The 15,975-nt window shown below is 35.6% G+C and overlaps 1 protein-coding gene across 3 annotated transcripts in view; it reads right to left on the bottom strand.

The window, feature by feature from the left end:
• SLC7A9 (solute carrier family 7 member 9) overlaps positions 1-15,975 on the bottom strand; it is a 51,057-nt gene that overhangs the window by 11,661 nt on the left and 23,421 nt on the right. For all 3 annotated transcript variants that reach the window (XM_072632075.1, XM_072632072.1, XM_072632074.1), the window contains 6 exons: positions 11,548-11,592; positions 10,243-10,366; positions 8,753-8,856; positions 6,952-7,048; positions 6,125-6,274; positions 4,556-4,730 (listed from right to left, as the gene is read on the bottom strand). In XM_072632075.1, coding sequence (XP_072488176.1) covers positions 4,556-4,730; positions 6,125-6,274; positions 6,952-7,048; positions 8,753-8,856; positions 10,243-10,366; positions 11,548-11,592 — 695 coding nt within the window. The remainder of the gene's footprint in view (positions 1-4,555; positions 4,731-6,124; positions 6,275-6,951; positions 7,049-8,752; positions 8,857-10,242; positions 10,367-11,547; positions 11,593-15,975) is intronic.

Raw genomic sequence — 15,975 nt, 5'->3', positions numbered from 1 at the left:
TATATTATATGCATTTTTCTTTTCTTCTTATAGGCATTTTTCTTTCTCCCTCATTCCTGTTGAAATTAAAGATTTGTAAGATACCAGACAAATGCAGTTTTACTAGCTCTTATTTGTTATCAAATCCAGAGGATATGGATTTCAGAGAAACTCTGCACAATGAACAACAAAATGAGAATTGGTGTTATAGGCATGAGCAGTCAAAACTATTTGATATTGTTAAAACAACAATAGAAAGGTGGATCAGTGGAACAAACTTGATAAGCAGCAGTAAGGAGTCAAAAACAGCAGCCCAGTGTTTGATAAGAATAAATTACTAGGGAAAAGACTCCTTATTTATCAAGAACTAATGAGAAAACTGGAAAGCAAGAAATTAGGTTTAAACAAGTATTTCTAACATTTGCAACCATAAACTCCAAATGGACACTTGACTATATAAAGTCACAAGATAAAAAATTTATAGAAGAATGGAGAAGAGCTATTTTTCCACTACTATGGTTAGAGGAATAATTTTTTTGGAATTACTTTTTTTCTAATTTATTATTTACTTATTTAAAAATGCATTTGGGATAATTTTTAAAATTGTATTTCTTTTATTTTTACACAATTTTCATTTGCAAATATATTTCCTTCCAATCTCATACAATGACCAGAAAGTCATCCTTTATAATAAAGAGGAAAAGAAAAAGAAAAACATTAGCCAATACACTGAGCATGTAATACTCTACATTTACAGTCCCCCAACTCTTCAATGACATAAGGGAGGTCTATTTCCTTACCTCTTCTTTGGGGGTCAAACTTCGTTATTTTAATTAGACAGCATTCAATTTGTTTTTATTTTGCCTTTTCCATTTACATTGTTGTAGTCAGTGTTAATTGTTTTCCTGATTTTATTTACTTCACTTTTCATCAGTTCATATAACTCTTCTAATATTTCATATTCCTCAAATCTTCGAGGGCAGTAATATGACATAACATTCATGTGCCAAAATTTGTTTAGCCACCCCCCCCCCCAACTGATGGGTATCTACTTTATTCCCAGTTCTTTTCTACTATAAAAAAATGCTATAAATATTTTGGCATTGGCTACTCTTGTTGATAAAATAATCCACAACAATTCCAAAGGACTAATAATGAAAAATGTTATTTAACTTCAGAAAGAGAACTGATTAACTCTGGGTGGAACTGAAGCATTTTTTCCACTTCATTTTTCTTGCTTTTTTTTTTCAACATGGCTAATATGGAAATATGTTTTGCATGACTTCATTTGTATAATGGGTATCTTACTGCTTGCCTTCTCAATGAGTGAGGTAATGGGTGGAGAAAAGGAAAGAATTTAGGACTAAAAATAAATTTGCAAAGAAAAACATAAACTTTTTTTGGTGTATCTTGGATGTTTCTTTTCATCATCTCCTTGGAGTATGTGGTTAGCAATCAGATGTCTAGCTCAAAGTATTTTAGTCGTGATCTTAGCAAAATTCCAAATTAATTAACGTGCCTGTCTTTCTGCAATCCCTCTGGAATGGACTATCCCTATCTTTTACCATCTTTAACAATTGATTTAGTATGTAGTGAATACTCAGAGTTATTTTCACTTACAGTAGGAACAGCTAGATGGTGCAATGAATAGAACACCAGGGTTGTTGAGAGGACCAAAGATATAACAATTGTAAAGTGCTTAGGATAGAGCCTGGCAAATAGTAAGAGCTATATAAAAGTTATTATTCTTTCTTTTATCAGTGATTTGAGGCAGTCTTCCATAGATTAATTGTTTGCAAGTTTTTAGAGAAATGTTTGCTCTTGTTCTGTGACCATTTATACGCTGGAGAACAGCTCTTGGTCATATGTAGTTTTGTTGTTTCATTTCATATCTTAGGTATCAGACCATTATCAAAGATGTTTCAAGTAAGGTTCCCCCTCCTCCCACCCATTTTATAACTTTTCTTATTTGACTTATGTTTTTGTGATTCCTTCTATTCCTTGTTTGGTGAAGAACTCTCAAGGGGGAACAGTTCTTGCTAAATAAAGGTATAAAAGATATAAAAGAGATAAAAGGTAAAAAAGGTAGAAAGATCATAGAAGAAAACAAATTAAATTTATATTACATTAAAATTTAAAGCTTTTAGGTAAACAAAATCACTGAAGATTGAACATAAAGAAACTGACAAGTATGGAAAGTAGTTACATCAAATACCACTGATAAAAGTCTAATATCCAAGCTAGACTAGAAATTGCCACAAATATATAAGACCAAGAAGCATTTCCTAAATGAACAGTTTCAAAAAAAACCAAACCCAACCAAATTGCAAAGTGTAAATAGCCAGATGAAAACAGGCTCCAAATCACTTATGATGAGAGAAGCAAATTTAAACAAGTCTGAGTTTCTAACCTCACAGCCTACGTATTGGCAAAGATGAAAAAAATAAAAAGTCAAGGTTGAAGGGGATGTGGGGAGACAGGAACACCGATAACACTTACGGTGGAACTATGGCGTAGGGCAAACATCCTGGATGTCAATTTGGAATTATTAAAGAAAAGTGACTAATCTTTCAATGAGTTTATACAAAATAGGATGGACTACCTTGGTAGATAAAAGGTTTCACCTTACTTGGGTCTGATAGATTATAGGAGGAAGGAAGGAAGGAAACAAATATTTATCAAGTATCTACTATGTGTCAAGCACTGAGCTAAGCACTTTACAAATGTTACCTTGTTTGATTCTCACAACAATCCTGCAAAGTAGGTGCTACTATTATCCTAATTTTATTTGAGGAAACTGAAACTGACAGATTTTAAATCACTTGACCAGGGTCATGGCTAGTAAGCATATGAGGCTAAATTTGTACTCAGGTCTTCCTGACTCCCAGTCTAGCACTCTATACACCATGCCACCCAGATGCTTTCTTATTTAAGTGTAGTTTAGACTAGGTAGACACTTACATTGTAAGATCCCTTGCAATTCTCAAATTCAGTGATTTTTGTGACTTCTGATCCTTTATTTTACCTCCTAGGGACACAGACCCAGTAATGGGGTCGCTGGGTCAAATAGTATGAATCACAAAAATAAATGAGAAGGTCGCTTAGAAGGAAGCAGTGATGGTCTTGGAGGACAGACTGAGGAGCAAAGCACCCTCCTTGGAACAGAGAAGGGGACTACAACAGCAGAATGTGGTCCACCTTGTCAGACTTGGTCAGAGTATCTCTGATTATTTTTCTTGACTACAATGGAAGGTTGAATTTGGAAGGAGAGAAATGATCATAATGTATGGACAGAAGACCCAATTAAACTTTTTTTTAAAAGGAAAGATAGTTCTATAGAAATAACATTGAGCTTTATGAATGAGTGCTCAAAAGAAATCAGAAAGAGTACAGATATTTTCAGATCTTAAGGGCAGAGACTAGTGCTGTGTTTAGTACAATACCGGTCAAATTAGTATTGTCTAATTTATATCCAATATATTCACAAATATTCTTAAAACTAAATTTTGTAAATTAAATTTGGCTGTGATTCCTCTGCAAAGACTTCCCTTTTTTTGTGATTTTTGCAAGTGAGTTTCTAAATTAACCTAAGTAGGCTCACTGGAATATTGTCTGCATGATGTTTTATTCTACACAGAAAATTCAATATGTGAATAATACAAAGTAAATCAATCATTCTGCAAGGGGTTAGAGTGCTACCTGGAGTACACTTTCTGTCTTCTTTTTCATAAAGGAAACTATATCTTGTACATGATTGTTTTGTGTGTTTTGCTAATATTTCAGTTGAATAATATCGCTTTTCCCAAATATTCCCCATATGCCCTTAAGAAGTATGGGTACCCTTGCTCTAACCTGTCTGCCTCTTTTTATCCCATTGCTACCCTGCCACCTAAACTATAATTTCTGTTACCTGTCGAAGCCTTCCCCATTTTCTCCAGACTTGGCTTTACACCTTAAATCTTTATAGTAGCTACTTGCCCAACATATTCAGGCCTTGGAATATAGCATTAATCCATACCACTTTTTAATAACCATGTTAAAAAACAGTAATAACCATGCTAGGCTTGATATATTGTCCTCCTTCTCCTGGCCACCATTGGGCGTCAGGGACAAATTAAGTTAATTAATGCATTTCTAAATGCCATTAGATATTTGATGCTGTAGTTCATTCTTCTTTTATATGTTAAGTGATGAGATATCTGTTGCATTCTAGTACCCTGGCTGAAGTATGACTTAGGTACAGGGGAATTGTTTAAGTGGTCAGTCAATTTTGGTTACATTTTCAAACACAAGTTACTACTAATACTTAGCACAGTGTCTGGTATTTAGTAGGTGCTTAAGAAGTGTTTGCTGATTGACTTCCTCCTAATGACAGCAACTCAATGACTGAAGGGAAAATTTCTTGTCTTCTAGTGAGAGGTAGGAGTTTTATTCAATGCCAGTGTTAAAATGCTCCCTTTTGTCTACCAGTTTCAATAAACAGTTGCTTAGTGTAGACAAGTAGCTTATGCAATTAATTGTGGATAATTATATTTTATCTACAGAATATCCACAAATATGTTTCATTTATACTTACTTGAAATCTTCTGTACCCAGCTGAACTTGTTGTGAACAAAAAGTACATAAAACAGAAGTCCACTCAGTATAAATAAAACACAGTATAGATATGGTAGCTCTGGTTTACTGATGATTGGTGCCAATACTAGGTAAATTGAAATAACGGTCACCAAGATGGGAATAATAATAGGCACCTGTAAAACAAAGCAACAAATTAATATTGGTTATGGTGTTCATTTGTACTGAATCTATATCTTACCTAATAGAAGAGATTATAGAAGTACGAATTTTCAGAGATGAACATTCAATTTGCATCCACTACCCAAACTCTACCCTGACCTGGTTTCATTACTGAGGGTTAAAATTTTTTTCTAGGCTGACATAGTAGCTCTCTAAAACAAAACTCTAGATCTCTTATTATCAGCTTTTAATAACTCTCATTTTTGTTATTTTTGTTTTTTTTAATTAACAAAAATGAATTTTTCTCTCTCCCACATCCCCATCTACCACTGGAGTAAAAAAAAAAGAACAAAACTCTCCTAACAAATATATATTGTCAAGCAAGACAAATTCACACATTGACCATGTCCAAAAGCTATCTGCCTCAACCTGCACCCTGAGTCCATCACTTCTCTGCCAGGAGGTGGGTACATGCTTCATAACTGGTCATCTGGAATCATGGTTGGTTATGGCGTTGATCAGAGTTGTTAAGTCTTTCAAAAATAATTCCAACTTCTATAGCACTTTCCTAATAACAACTTTGTCAGGTAGTTAGTATACATATCATCCCCATTTTACTAAGGAGGAAACAGGCTCTGAGAGGCTGCAGTTTGCTCCTGCTCCAATAACTACGAAGCATGTAAAGGGGCATTTAAACCCAGGCTCTGTAACTCTAATTCCAGTGCTGTTTACACTAGATCACATTGCCTTTGTTTCAGATGCTGAACAACTAGCTAAGATTTGTTAGTACTTAGGTTTAACTGGAAGAGGGGCACTGCCACTTGAAGATTTTGGACACAAGCGAACACTAGACTCTTGACAGGGGTAAGGATATGCTACTATTTAATGTTCCTGAGGCCTTTGGGTGGCAACCATTTATATGCCACCAAAATGCTGTGTCCTAGAAGGATGCTTACCAAGATTGCTAACAAGTCATATACTGCATAAACTGAAAATATGTTCCATGCATGTTTCAACCTTGAGACTATTTTATTAAAAGTGTATATACATGAACCAGCTAATCCATGTACCCAAGGAGTCTTATGGTGTAAAAAGTTATATGAAAGGTATTTGTGATACCTAATTACAGAAGTAAACAAAGGGATCAAGTTAGTAAATGAGAAAAATGAAAGTTTGGGGACCTACAAATTCAATCAACAATCAATCAACAAACACTTAGTAAGCACCTAATACGTGTCAGATAGTAGAGATACAAAGCCAAAAACAAGAACAGAGCTTGCCCTCAAGGATCCTACATTTGACTTTCTCCCTATACTATATATGTGCAAAGTAAAAAAGTCATCAGGAAAGAAAGGAAAGATAAACTTTAAAGGAAGGGGAGAGCTTTTTCTTTTTAAACAGGACCTACCTTGATAGGTCTTTTCCAGTCTTTCTTTGTAAACCTCATCACAATCAGTCCCAATACAGTCAGACCATAAAAAAACCATGATGCAAAACTGAAGTAGTTAATTAATGTATTTATATCTCCAGGTATGATGTACAGGATAGCAATGAAGCCCTGAATAATGAAAAGAATGAATTTTGAGGTTACTAGAACACAAACATTGTCCCTGAGTCCCTGAAAAAATAATTTCTCCCATAATGACACAGATTTGAAGAGGTGGCCATGAGAGGAGGGGAAGTCTTATATATTGCAAGCAGCAAAGGCAAACATGAACACCTATTACTGGCTTCCTTTAAGCTTAATGGAAACAATTTGACATCTATAAGGATTTGGTGTTTCCATGAAAGAGAGGGAAAAAAAACACAACCTGAACTGGCCTACCAAATATTATATTTAATTCCATTTGACTTTTTACTCAAATTCATTCAACTTTGGGGAAGAGACAGCATTATATTGATCGTGTCAACAACATTTGGCTGAGGTCACACTCCTTTCTTCTATTTTTTTTTTTTTGCTTGTATAGAATCTATAACTTGTGACCTAGAATTGCCAAAAAAAAATTCAAGTGTCTATAATATGGGGTCAGGAGACTTGGGTAAACATGTTGAATGGCTTAAATTGAAACTGATAAACTACAGCTGGGATATTCAAAAAGGCAGAAGAAACTTGGTAAACCATTGAACATTTTCAGTATACTCAGACAACCTCTCCTAGGACTAAAGGAAAGAATGCTGTTTATTTGGAAACCATTTTTGTGTCTGAAGGGTTTACCTTGAAGAATTTGTACTTACATAAAAGATGATGGCAGGTGCTGGAGTTAGGCGCTTCACACTGATGTAAGAAAGCATCTTTAACATGTGACCTTCCCGTCCTGCTACATAAACCAATCTGACAAAATAAAAATATAACTTGGGATGCTCAGGAAAGAACTGCACTGGTCCTTGGAGAAATGTTTTCATATTTACTGAGCTAATACACATATAATGTTGCTTCATTAATGAAACTGAACACTGTTGAATTTAGATCTCAATTTCAAGAAAGTAGAGAGAGGTGAATATTGAAAAATATTGCAAAAGTGAACTTTGCTTTGAAAATGTGATATTAGATTCATCATGGCCCTTGGAAGAAAATGTGGCCAGTGTAGTCTGATTCCTCTTTTCTAATAATCAGAAAACTATCAAGATGAACAAATTATTCTAGGGGGGAGGAGTGTGGAGCTTGGGGAATTCAAAAGTTTGTAGATATTCTGTGGGCTGGTTTTGTACTTTATGTCAAGCTCTTAGGTCGAAATTCCTTGAAGTAAAAATAGTTACCTTCTAAAAAACATTTATTGCTGATCATTTTTGCAGCCCTCTCCATATGAAAAGTAGAAATGGATTCACGACCACGTCCTACATGATCACCCTGCCTTTAATATCTCTTCATAACTTTGTTCTTCATAACAGCCGAAGAGTAACCTTCTCAACGGGCAGTTCTGATCATGTTCTTGTTTGCTGTTCATCCTTAATTTTTGGAGAGGACAAATGACATCACAGGTGATATCTTGACTTGCAAGAAAATTGTATTTGAGTGAGGCAGAGTTACACTGAGTCATCAGCCTTACTCTCTCTTCCAGAGTCACTGAAGTCCAGTGGTGACAAAAGTCAGGATAGTGGGAAATGGCTCAGGGTGCAGTGGATGACCTTGGTGTCTTTGATGTCCGACCAAGCTCTCAGCGCTCCACAGTGCCTACTTTAGCAGCCTTCATGGCTGTTGGGACAGATTGCTCTCATCCACTCATTCAGCCAGGGGAAGTTTTCATGTGCTTGGGGTAGACATTTCCCTAACTCACCAACAGCTCTAAGGCCTGTTGGCTTCCCTCAATCTGGTTTAGCCTGTCTGCCAAGACAGTTTTACTGGGGTCTGGCCATTGCACATGCTACAGCTTCTTGGATTTACAGGTGAGAACTCTCCTGTTCAAAATTTTTAAATAGCTCTTCATTCTCTTTTAAATAAAAGTTCAAACTCCTTTTTGCAGCATTTAAAGGTTTTTCACAATTTGGTTCAAATCTAACTTTTCCCACCCTCATCTGACATTACAACTGTTCATATACTCCATGTTCTGTTTAAATTAGACTACTGAAATCGATCTTATCCTGTCCTCTCATTAGTTCACAGTGTTATCCACCTTGTCTAGCCCCACATGTACCCAACCTCCACCTACTGAAAGCCTTCCCTGTCTTCAGGGTCCAGCTCACATACCACTTCCTCCATGAAGCCTTTCTGATTCCCTCTACCTGGACTTTACCTCTCCTTGTTCCCACTAATACCACTAAAACCTTCTTGAACAATTTCATCTCTCCTACGTACTTAGCATATTATAATTTTTATTATATTTCTATTCATATCTTATCTCCTTTATTAGATTATTAGCCCCCTGAGCACAGGGACTTCAAGTAGTTCATTTTTAATCCTTAACACAATGCTTTGCCCAGAGCAGGTGCTTAATAAATATGTGGAAATGACTTAAATTTTCCCCCTTGAGGAATATTTACTCACAAAACTAATTTGCTCTGCCCATGCTTAATGCAACTAATTGTCCTGAAACTTTACCTTCCAGCAGTGAAACAGGTGCCATTAGCAGCTCCAATTGTTGAAAATGCTACAAAGAGTGGAACAATCCAGGAGGCTGGATAGAGAACCCGGTCACCAAAAGTCTAGGAGAAGAAAAGAATTTGCTCCAGAGGAAGTTAAAAGTTCTTTGGACAAGGAAACAAACTTGGGTTGACTGGTTCATTTCAGATCTGGGTGGTCTGCAATTTAATCCAGTTCTGTATTTGTACCTGACACATGCTGCAATTATCTTAAAGGTCTCAGTATTTTCTTAATTAAAGTATTTTCGTTATACTACACAAAATATTGATTTGTCTTTAATGGACAAAGAACTCTTTTCCTTCTAATTCAAGAGTTCTTAACCTTTTTGTGTTGTGTACCCTTCAGTGACCTGGAGAAGCCTCTGCACCCCTTCTCTGAATAATGCTTTTAGATATATAAATTAAACACATAGGATTACAAAGGAATTGAATTATATTGAAACATAGCAAAATATTTAACAGAAATAAATTCATGGACCCCAGTTTAAGAACTCCTATTCTGATTGATAATTTAGACCAGGGGTGTTAAACACAAGAGCCAAGGGCAACATGTAGCCCACAATATTTTTATGTCCAGAACAAGATTAATAAAATTTAATTGAGAAATATTTAACAAAATAAGTAAAAAATACAATAAGACATAGATAATGTTAATATGTGGTTTTCTCAGGCAAAATATGACCTCAAGGAAACCTTAAATACAGCTGCTTAGAGATCACTGTTTCTATCTGGATTTGACACCACTATTTAGACTTCCTCTCCCTCCACTAAGTTACAGCCATTGGGTGGGTGGGATGCTTGTTCCTGATGTTCTGATACTACAGCAGCTCTGCAGCAGAGATTTTGGGGATGTAGAGGTGGGAGGAAGGTTGTAAGAAATGAGGGCTGTACTTGTTGAAGGGGAAATGATCTTTAATGCTTCCATCTCCTGTGAAGAAGTATCCAAGCATCTTTAATGCTTCAAGAGAATTTGTTTTCCCACTATCCCAGTGTTAGAGTTCTCTCCTTCTCAAGGAAGGTGTGTATTTCTGATCATAGGATCACAGATTCAGATCTGAAAGACATCTCCAACTAGGTCAAGTTCAATTTCCTGATTCGATAGATGAGGCAACTGAGGCCCAGTGTTTGCCCAAGATCATACAGGTAGAGACAGAGCCAGGACTTAAGTACAATCCTTTGATTCCAAAGCCAATGTTTATCCTAGTGTATCATCTGATTGTATCAGCTGCTCATATATGATTGTAAGGGCAAATTTCTACTTGGGGTCACCGGACTCTGTTTAGGTACTTATGATAACTAGGAAGTTGAATCTGACCTGCAGCAAAGGGGCAGTATAGTATTCAAGAATTCAGGGACACCTGTGTGCCTCTAAACACTAATAGTAATACCATTAATAATAATGATTATAATAAACGAGATAATATCTTGCCAGAATTCTGGCTGACTTACCACAGCCACGGCTTGGGACTGTAAGAGTTCTGTAGCAGTCATTACAGTGAAGTATGAAACATTTATCAGAATGTAGCACGCAGTTACCAGAGGGATGCCAATAATGATAGCCAGGGGCAAGTTTCTAAGTTTGCAAAAACATAACAACATAGTATCATTCAGAATTGTTGGTATTTCTCAAAATATGTGGCAGAAATTTTCCTTACTATTGCTTGACGAATGGACAAAAATCAATACACAGAAACTCAAAATTAAACTCAGTAATGTTATAACTAAAATTACAAAAAGTAATTGAAAATAATCCATTTTGCAACTGGATTCTCCTATTTTAGGTACAAGGTCAGCTCACACACCTTCAAAAGCATATTGGAAAGAATCTTAAACTATAATCCTGTTTTGTGTGTGTGTGTGTGTGTGTGTGTGTGTGTGTGTGTGCATGCACACACACACAATGTTAAATGACCTATTAAAAACCTGGGGTTCAGAGACTCATTTTATTCATTGAAGCAGCTGGGACATTATGGCCTGCATTGTTTCAGCTCCTCTGTCAAATCAGTGGTGTGGTCTTTGAGAAAAGACTGCTCCAGAATTTCTCAAGAAGTGGATTTGTCACCCTTTCATTAGCAGGGAGGTCAGTGAGCATGCATTTCCAAGTTACAAGAGCCATGAACAAGTGCTGGGAAAAGGGTAGGGATATACTAGCATTTTTATAACAATATATAGCATTTACATGGTGCTTTATAATTACTATCTCATTTTATCCTCAACTCTGCGAGGTAGGTACTAGTACTATCTCCAAAGTTGAGGAAACTTAAGCAAATAGAGGCAGTGACTTGTCCAGAGTCAGGATGCTAGAAACTATCTAAGGTTGGATTTGAACTTATGTCTTTGTGACTCCAAGTCCAGGGCTGTCATTGTGCCGTCTAGTTTTCCTTCCCATTTGATCCAAATTGAAGGTGAAAAGTTTTGCTGAGATGCTATGGTTGTACAGAAAATAAAGTTACTTGTTTTGATATTTCTAGATGATAAATCAAAGCTCCATCTACCACAGTCAGCCTAGACCCTTCCATACTATAGCCTACCTTCACCCTGCCCCCAACCAAAAGCTCCCAAAGTGCTAATGAGATCTCTCTTTCCTAAAGACACCAGCATCCAATTCATCTTCAAAGAAACCAGCATCCAATTCATCTTCAAAGAGGTACAAAGGGATAGTAGAGGGGCCACAAAAGAGTGGCTTTGAAAAGAGATGATACCTGCCACTTTATCTTACCTTATGTTACTCTAGTTGGGCCCAGAGACACTTACCTGTAGGGGTTTTTAAGTTCTTCTGTGATGTAATTGAGTTGATTCCTGGTAAAAAGAAAAACAGCCATATCTAGTATATCTGTGGTTTTCCAACGATATTCCTCCTATTTTTGGCAGAAGACTTCCCTGGTCCTCTTCTCCCCAACACTTTCCCACTATGTTACCCATGTGCATTGCTTAGTGTCTTCTCTTTGAGATGACTTTTTTATTTATACCATAGGTATCTTATATGTATAATTTTTGCATGTTGTCTTCCTATCTAGAATGTGAGCTTTTCAAGGACAGGGTTGTTATTTCTGCCTTTCTTTGTAACACCTCCCACACACACACACACAAATGTGTATTGCTTGACTAATTGACAAGAAAGGTCTTTCCTACCCCTATCCTTCTCCTCATGCAAGAGCAGACTGCCAACCCATGTAAACTCAATGATGTACATCAAATGCACTTAGGTAAGACTCCAGAATTCACCCACTGTCTTCACAACTGCAAGGTATGTGCTTATGTGCTATTATTATCACCAATTTACAGATGAGGAAACTGAGGCAAACAGGTCAAGCAACTTGCCCGGTGTTACACGGCTGGTAAATGTCTGAGGCCAAATTTGAACTTAGGTCTCCTTGAACTCAGGCCTGGTACTCTCTCTACTGAACCACCTAGTTGTCCCTAATACAGGCATTTGAATTTCAACTATGTAGTTTTGGGGAACAAATGGGAGAAGTAAGAATGTAATCGTGTAGAGGTTCTGAAAGAAAACAAGTTTCTGTAACAACAAAGGTAACATAGAAACTTGCTGCAGCCAAAATTCATCTCCAAAGATAGTACAGGACCCTAACTGACATTCCAATTGTTTCTGAAAGGAAATTCTAGCTGAGATTTCAATTTCCATTATTCCTTAGCCAGAGAATAAAAAGCACACTATAAGTATCTAAGAGTTGGAATTGAAAGAGATAAAATACTAGCTGATCTGCTAAAGTATCTGGAAGGCAGTGACTACTTCACTCATACAGACTTCTTGGAGTACCCCTGGAAATAAATGTAGGGTAAAGTCTGGTCAACAGAGAGCCAAGGCTTCCATCCTCATAATATAGTTCTTGTGTGCGTGTGTGTGTGTGTGTGTGTGTGTGTGTGTTTCTCCTCTCTTATTGTCCATAGCATATTTCTGTTAGTAATGACTTCTGATTGGTCCTCTTGTCTTCAGGTTCTCTGTCTCTCTCCAGTTTATCCATCACACAGCATCAAAAATAATCTTCCTAAGGGACAGTCTAACCATTTCACTTTCATACTCAAAAACTTTCATTGACTCCCTAGCGACTGTAGGAGAAAATACAAACTCAGTAGTTAAATGTTTAAGGTCCTCTACAATCTGGTGCCAACCTTTGTTTCTTTGTTTGTTTCTTTTTAAATTAAATTTTACTTTAAGTCCACATTGTCTCCTTCACTTCCCATCTACCTGCCCACTCCCAGTTTGGAAAGCAAGAAAATCAAAACCTGTTATATACTGTCCAATCAAAACAAATTCCCACATTGATCATCTCCAAAGAAGTATGTCTCAGTCTATACTTTGAATCCATTACCTCTCCATCTGGAGGTAGGTAGCAAGTTTCATCACAGAATTGTGGTTAGTCATTATGTTGATTAGAGTGCCTAAGTCTTTCAAAGTTGTTTGTCTTAACATCATTGTCATTGTATAAATTGTTCTTCTGGTTCTGTTTCCTTTCACTTTGCAACAGTTTATACAAGTCTTCCCAGCTTGCTCTGAAACTACCCCCTTCATCATTTCCTATAGGATAAGAGTATTCCATCATATTCAAACACCATAACTTGTTTATTCACCAATTGATGTGCACTCCCTTAGTTTCCAAATCTTTGCTCCCACAAAAAGACTTGCTATGTGGGTCCTTTTCTTTTTTTAAACCTAGCTTTGGTATAGACCTGGTAACAGTATCGAAGGGCCAAAAAATATTCACAGCTTAATAGCTTTTTGGACATTGTTTCAAATTGCTTTACGGAATAGCTGGACAAGTTCACAGTTTCACCAATAGTGCATTAATGTACCTCTTTTCACCTGCCCTCTCAACATTTGTCATTTCCTTTTTTTGTTAACTTGTCCATCTGATGGGTGTGAGGTGGTACCTTAGAGTTTTAATTTGCATTTCTCTAGTTATCAATGATTTGGAACATTTTTTTTTCCATATGGATACTGATATCTTGAATTTTGTCTTCTGAAAACTGCCTATTTATAGTTTCGGACCATTTATCAATTGAGGAATGGCTCTTATTCCTATAAATTTGAATCAATTCCTTATATATCTTAGAAATAAGACTTTAATTAGAGAAAATTGCTACAAAGATTTTTACCTCATTTATCTGATTCTCTTCTCATTTTAGTTGCATTGGTTTTATTTGTGCATAAACTTCTTAATTTTATGTAATCAAAGCTGACATTTAACCTCCTGTGTACCTCTCTTATTGCTTTCATTATCCATAGATCTGACATGTAATTTCTTTCATGCTACTCTAAGTTGTTTATGATGTCACTCTTTTGTTCTACATTGTATACCTATTTAGAGCTTGTCTCAGTATGCCGTTGGTCCGTAACTATTCTCTACCAGATTGCTTTCCAGTGTTCCTAATAATTACTATCAAATAGTGAGTTCTTGCCTCAATAACTGGGATCTTTGGGTTTATCAAACACCAGTCTACATGCATGTTTATTTCTACATATTGTGTACTCAATCTGTTCTATTGATTGATTAACTTCTGTATTTCTCACCCAGTACTAGATTGTTTTGATGACTACAACTTCGTAGTACAGATCAAGATCGTGTACTGCTAAGTCATTTTCCTTCTCACTTTTTTTTTCTAATTCCCTCAGTATGTTTGATCTTTTGTGCCTTCAAATGAATGCTGGTATTGTTTTTTCTAGTTCTATGAAACAATACTTTGGCAATTTGTTATGGCACTGAACAAATAAATTAACTAAGGTTAGTATTGTCACTTTTGTTATATTGGCTCCACCAATTAGATCTATCTTTATTTGTGTAAAGAGTGTTTTATAGCTGTGTCCATATAGTTCCTGTGTGTCTTGGCAGGTAGACTCAAGTATTTAATATTTCTCAAGCTATTTTAAATAGAATTTCTCTTTTTCCTTCTGCTGGATTTTGTTAATAATATTCAGAAATGATGATGATGATGATTTGTGTGGGCTTATTTTATATCCTGTAGCTTTGTCAAAGTTATTAATTATTTCAATTAGTTTTTAGTTGACTCTAGGATTCTTTAAGTAAACCTTCATATCATCTGCAATAAGTGATATTTTGTTTTTTCTTTGCCTATGCTTATTTCCTCTATTTTTCTTATCTTAATGTTTTAGCTCACATTTCTAGCACTATATTAAATAGTAATAGTCATAATGATGATCCTTTCTTTATTCTTAATCTTATTGAAAAATCTCTAGTTTATCTAGATTAAAGATAATACATGGTTCTTGGTTTTAGATAGATAACACTTATATTAGTGAAAACTCAATTTATCCTATGCTTTTGAGTGGTATTATCTTGTCAAAAACTTTTTCTGTATCTACTGATATAGTTGTATGATTTTTGTTGTTCTGGTTGCTAATATGATCAATTACGATTATAGATTTCCTCCATTTCTGTCAAAAACCCAGTCTAGTTATATTTTGTAATCTTTGTGGCACGTTGCTGTAGTCTCTTTGCTAGTGTTTTATTTAAAATTTTGACACCAATATTCATTAGGAATATTGGTTCATAGTTTTCTTTCTCCATTTCAACTCTCCCTGGTTTAGGAATCAAGACTATATTTGTGTCATGAAAGGAATTTGGTAGAACCATGTCCTTTGCTATTTTTTTTTTTTTTAGTTTATGTAGTATTGGAATTAATTGTTCACTAAATGTTTGGCAGAATTCACTTATAAAATCTATCTGGTCCTGAGGCTTTTTTTTCCTTTGGGGAATTTACTTATGGTTTGTTCAATTTCTTCTTCTGTGATAATGTTATTTAAATATCCTATTTCCTGATCCGTTAATTTAGGCGATTTATATTTTTGCAAATATTTATCCATTTCATTTAGATTGTTAGTTTTATTGGCATATAATTAGGTGAAATAGTACCTAACAGTTTCTTCTATTTCTTCTTCATTGATTATAATCTGGTAGTTCTGTTTTCTTCCTTTTTTCTTTTTTTTAAATCAAGTTGATTAAGGACATATCAACTTTACTATTTTTTAAAAAATAAAACATATTCTAGTTGTACTTATTAATCAATAGGGCTTGTTTTTGCTTTCAATTTTGTTCATCTCTTCTTTACTGTTCAGTATTTCTATCTTGGTGTTTAATGTGGGGGCTAAACTTGATACTTCTATAGTTTTATTTAGTTGCGTGCCTAATTGGTTCAGTTGCCATT

The sequence above is a fragment of the Notamacropus eugenii genome, chromosome 1, assembly GCF_028372415.1.
Source record: "Notamacropus eugenii isolate mMacEug1 chromosome 1, mMacEug1.pri_v2, whole genome shotgun sequence".
NCBI classification, from domain to species: domain Eukaryota; kingdom Metazoa; phylum Chordata; class Mammalia; order Diprotodontia; family Macropodidae; genus Notamacropus; species Notamacropus eugenii.
This window is presented reverse-complemented; position numbering and strand designations above follow the sequence as displayed.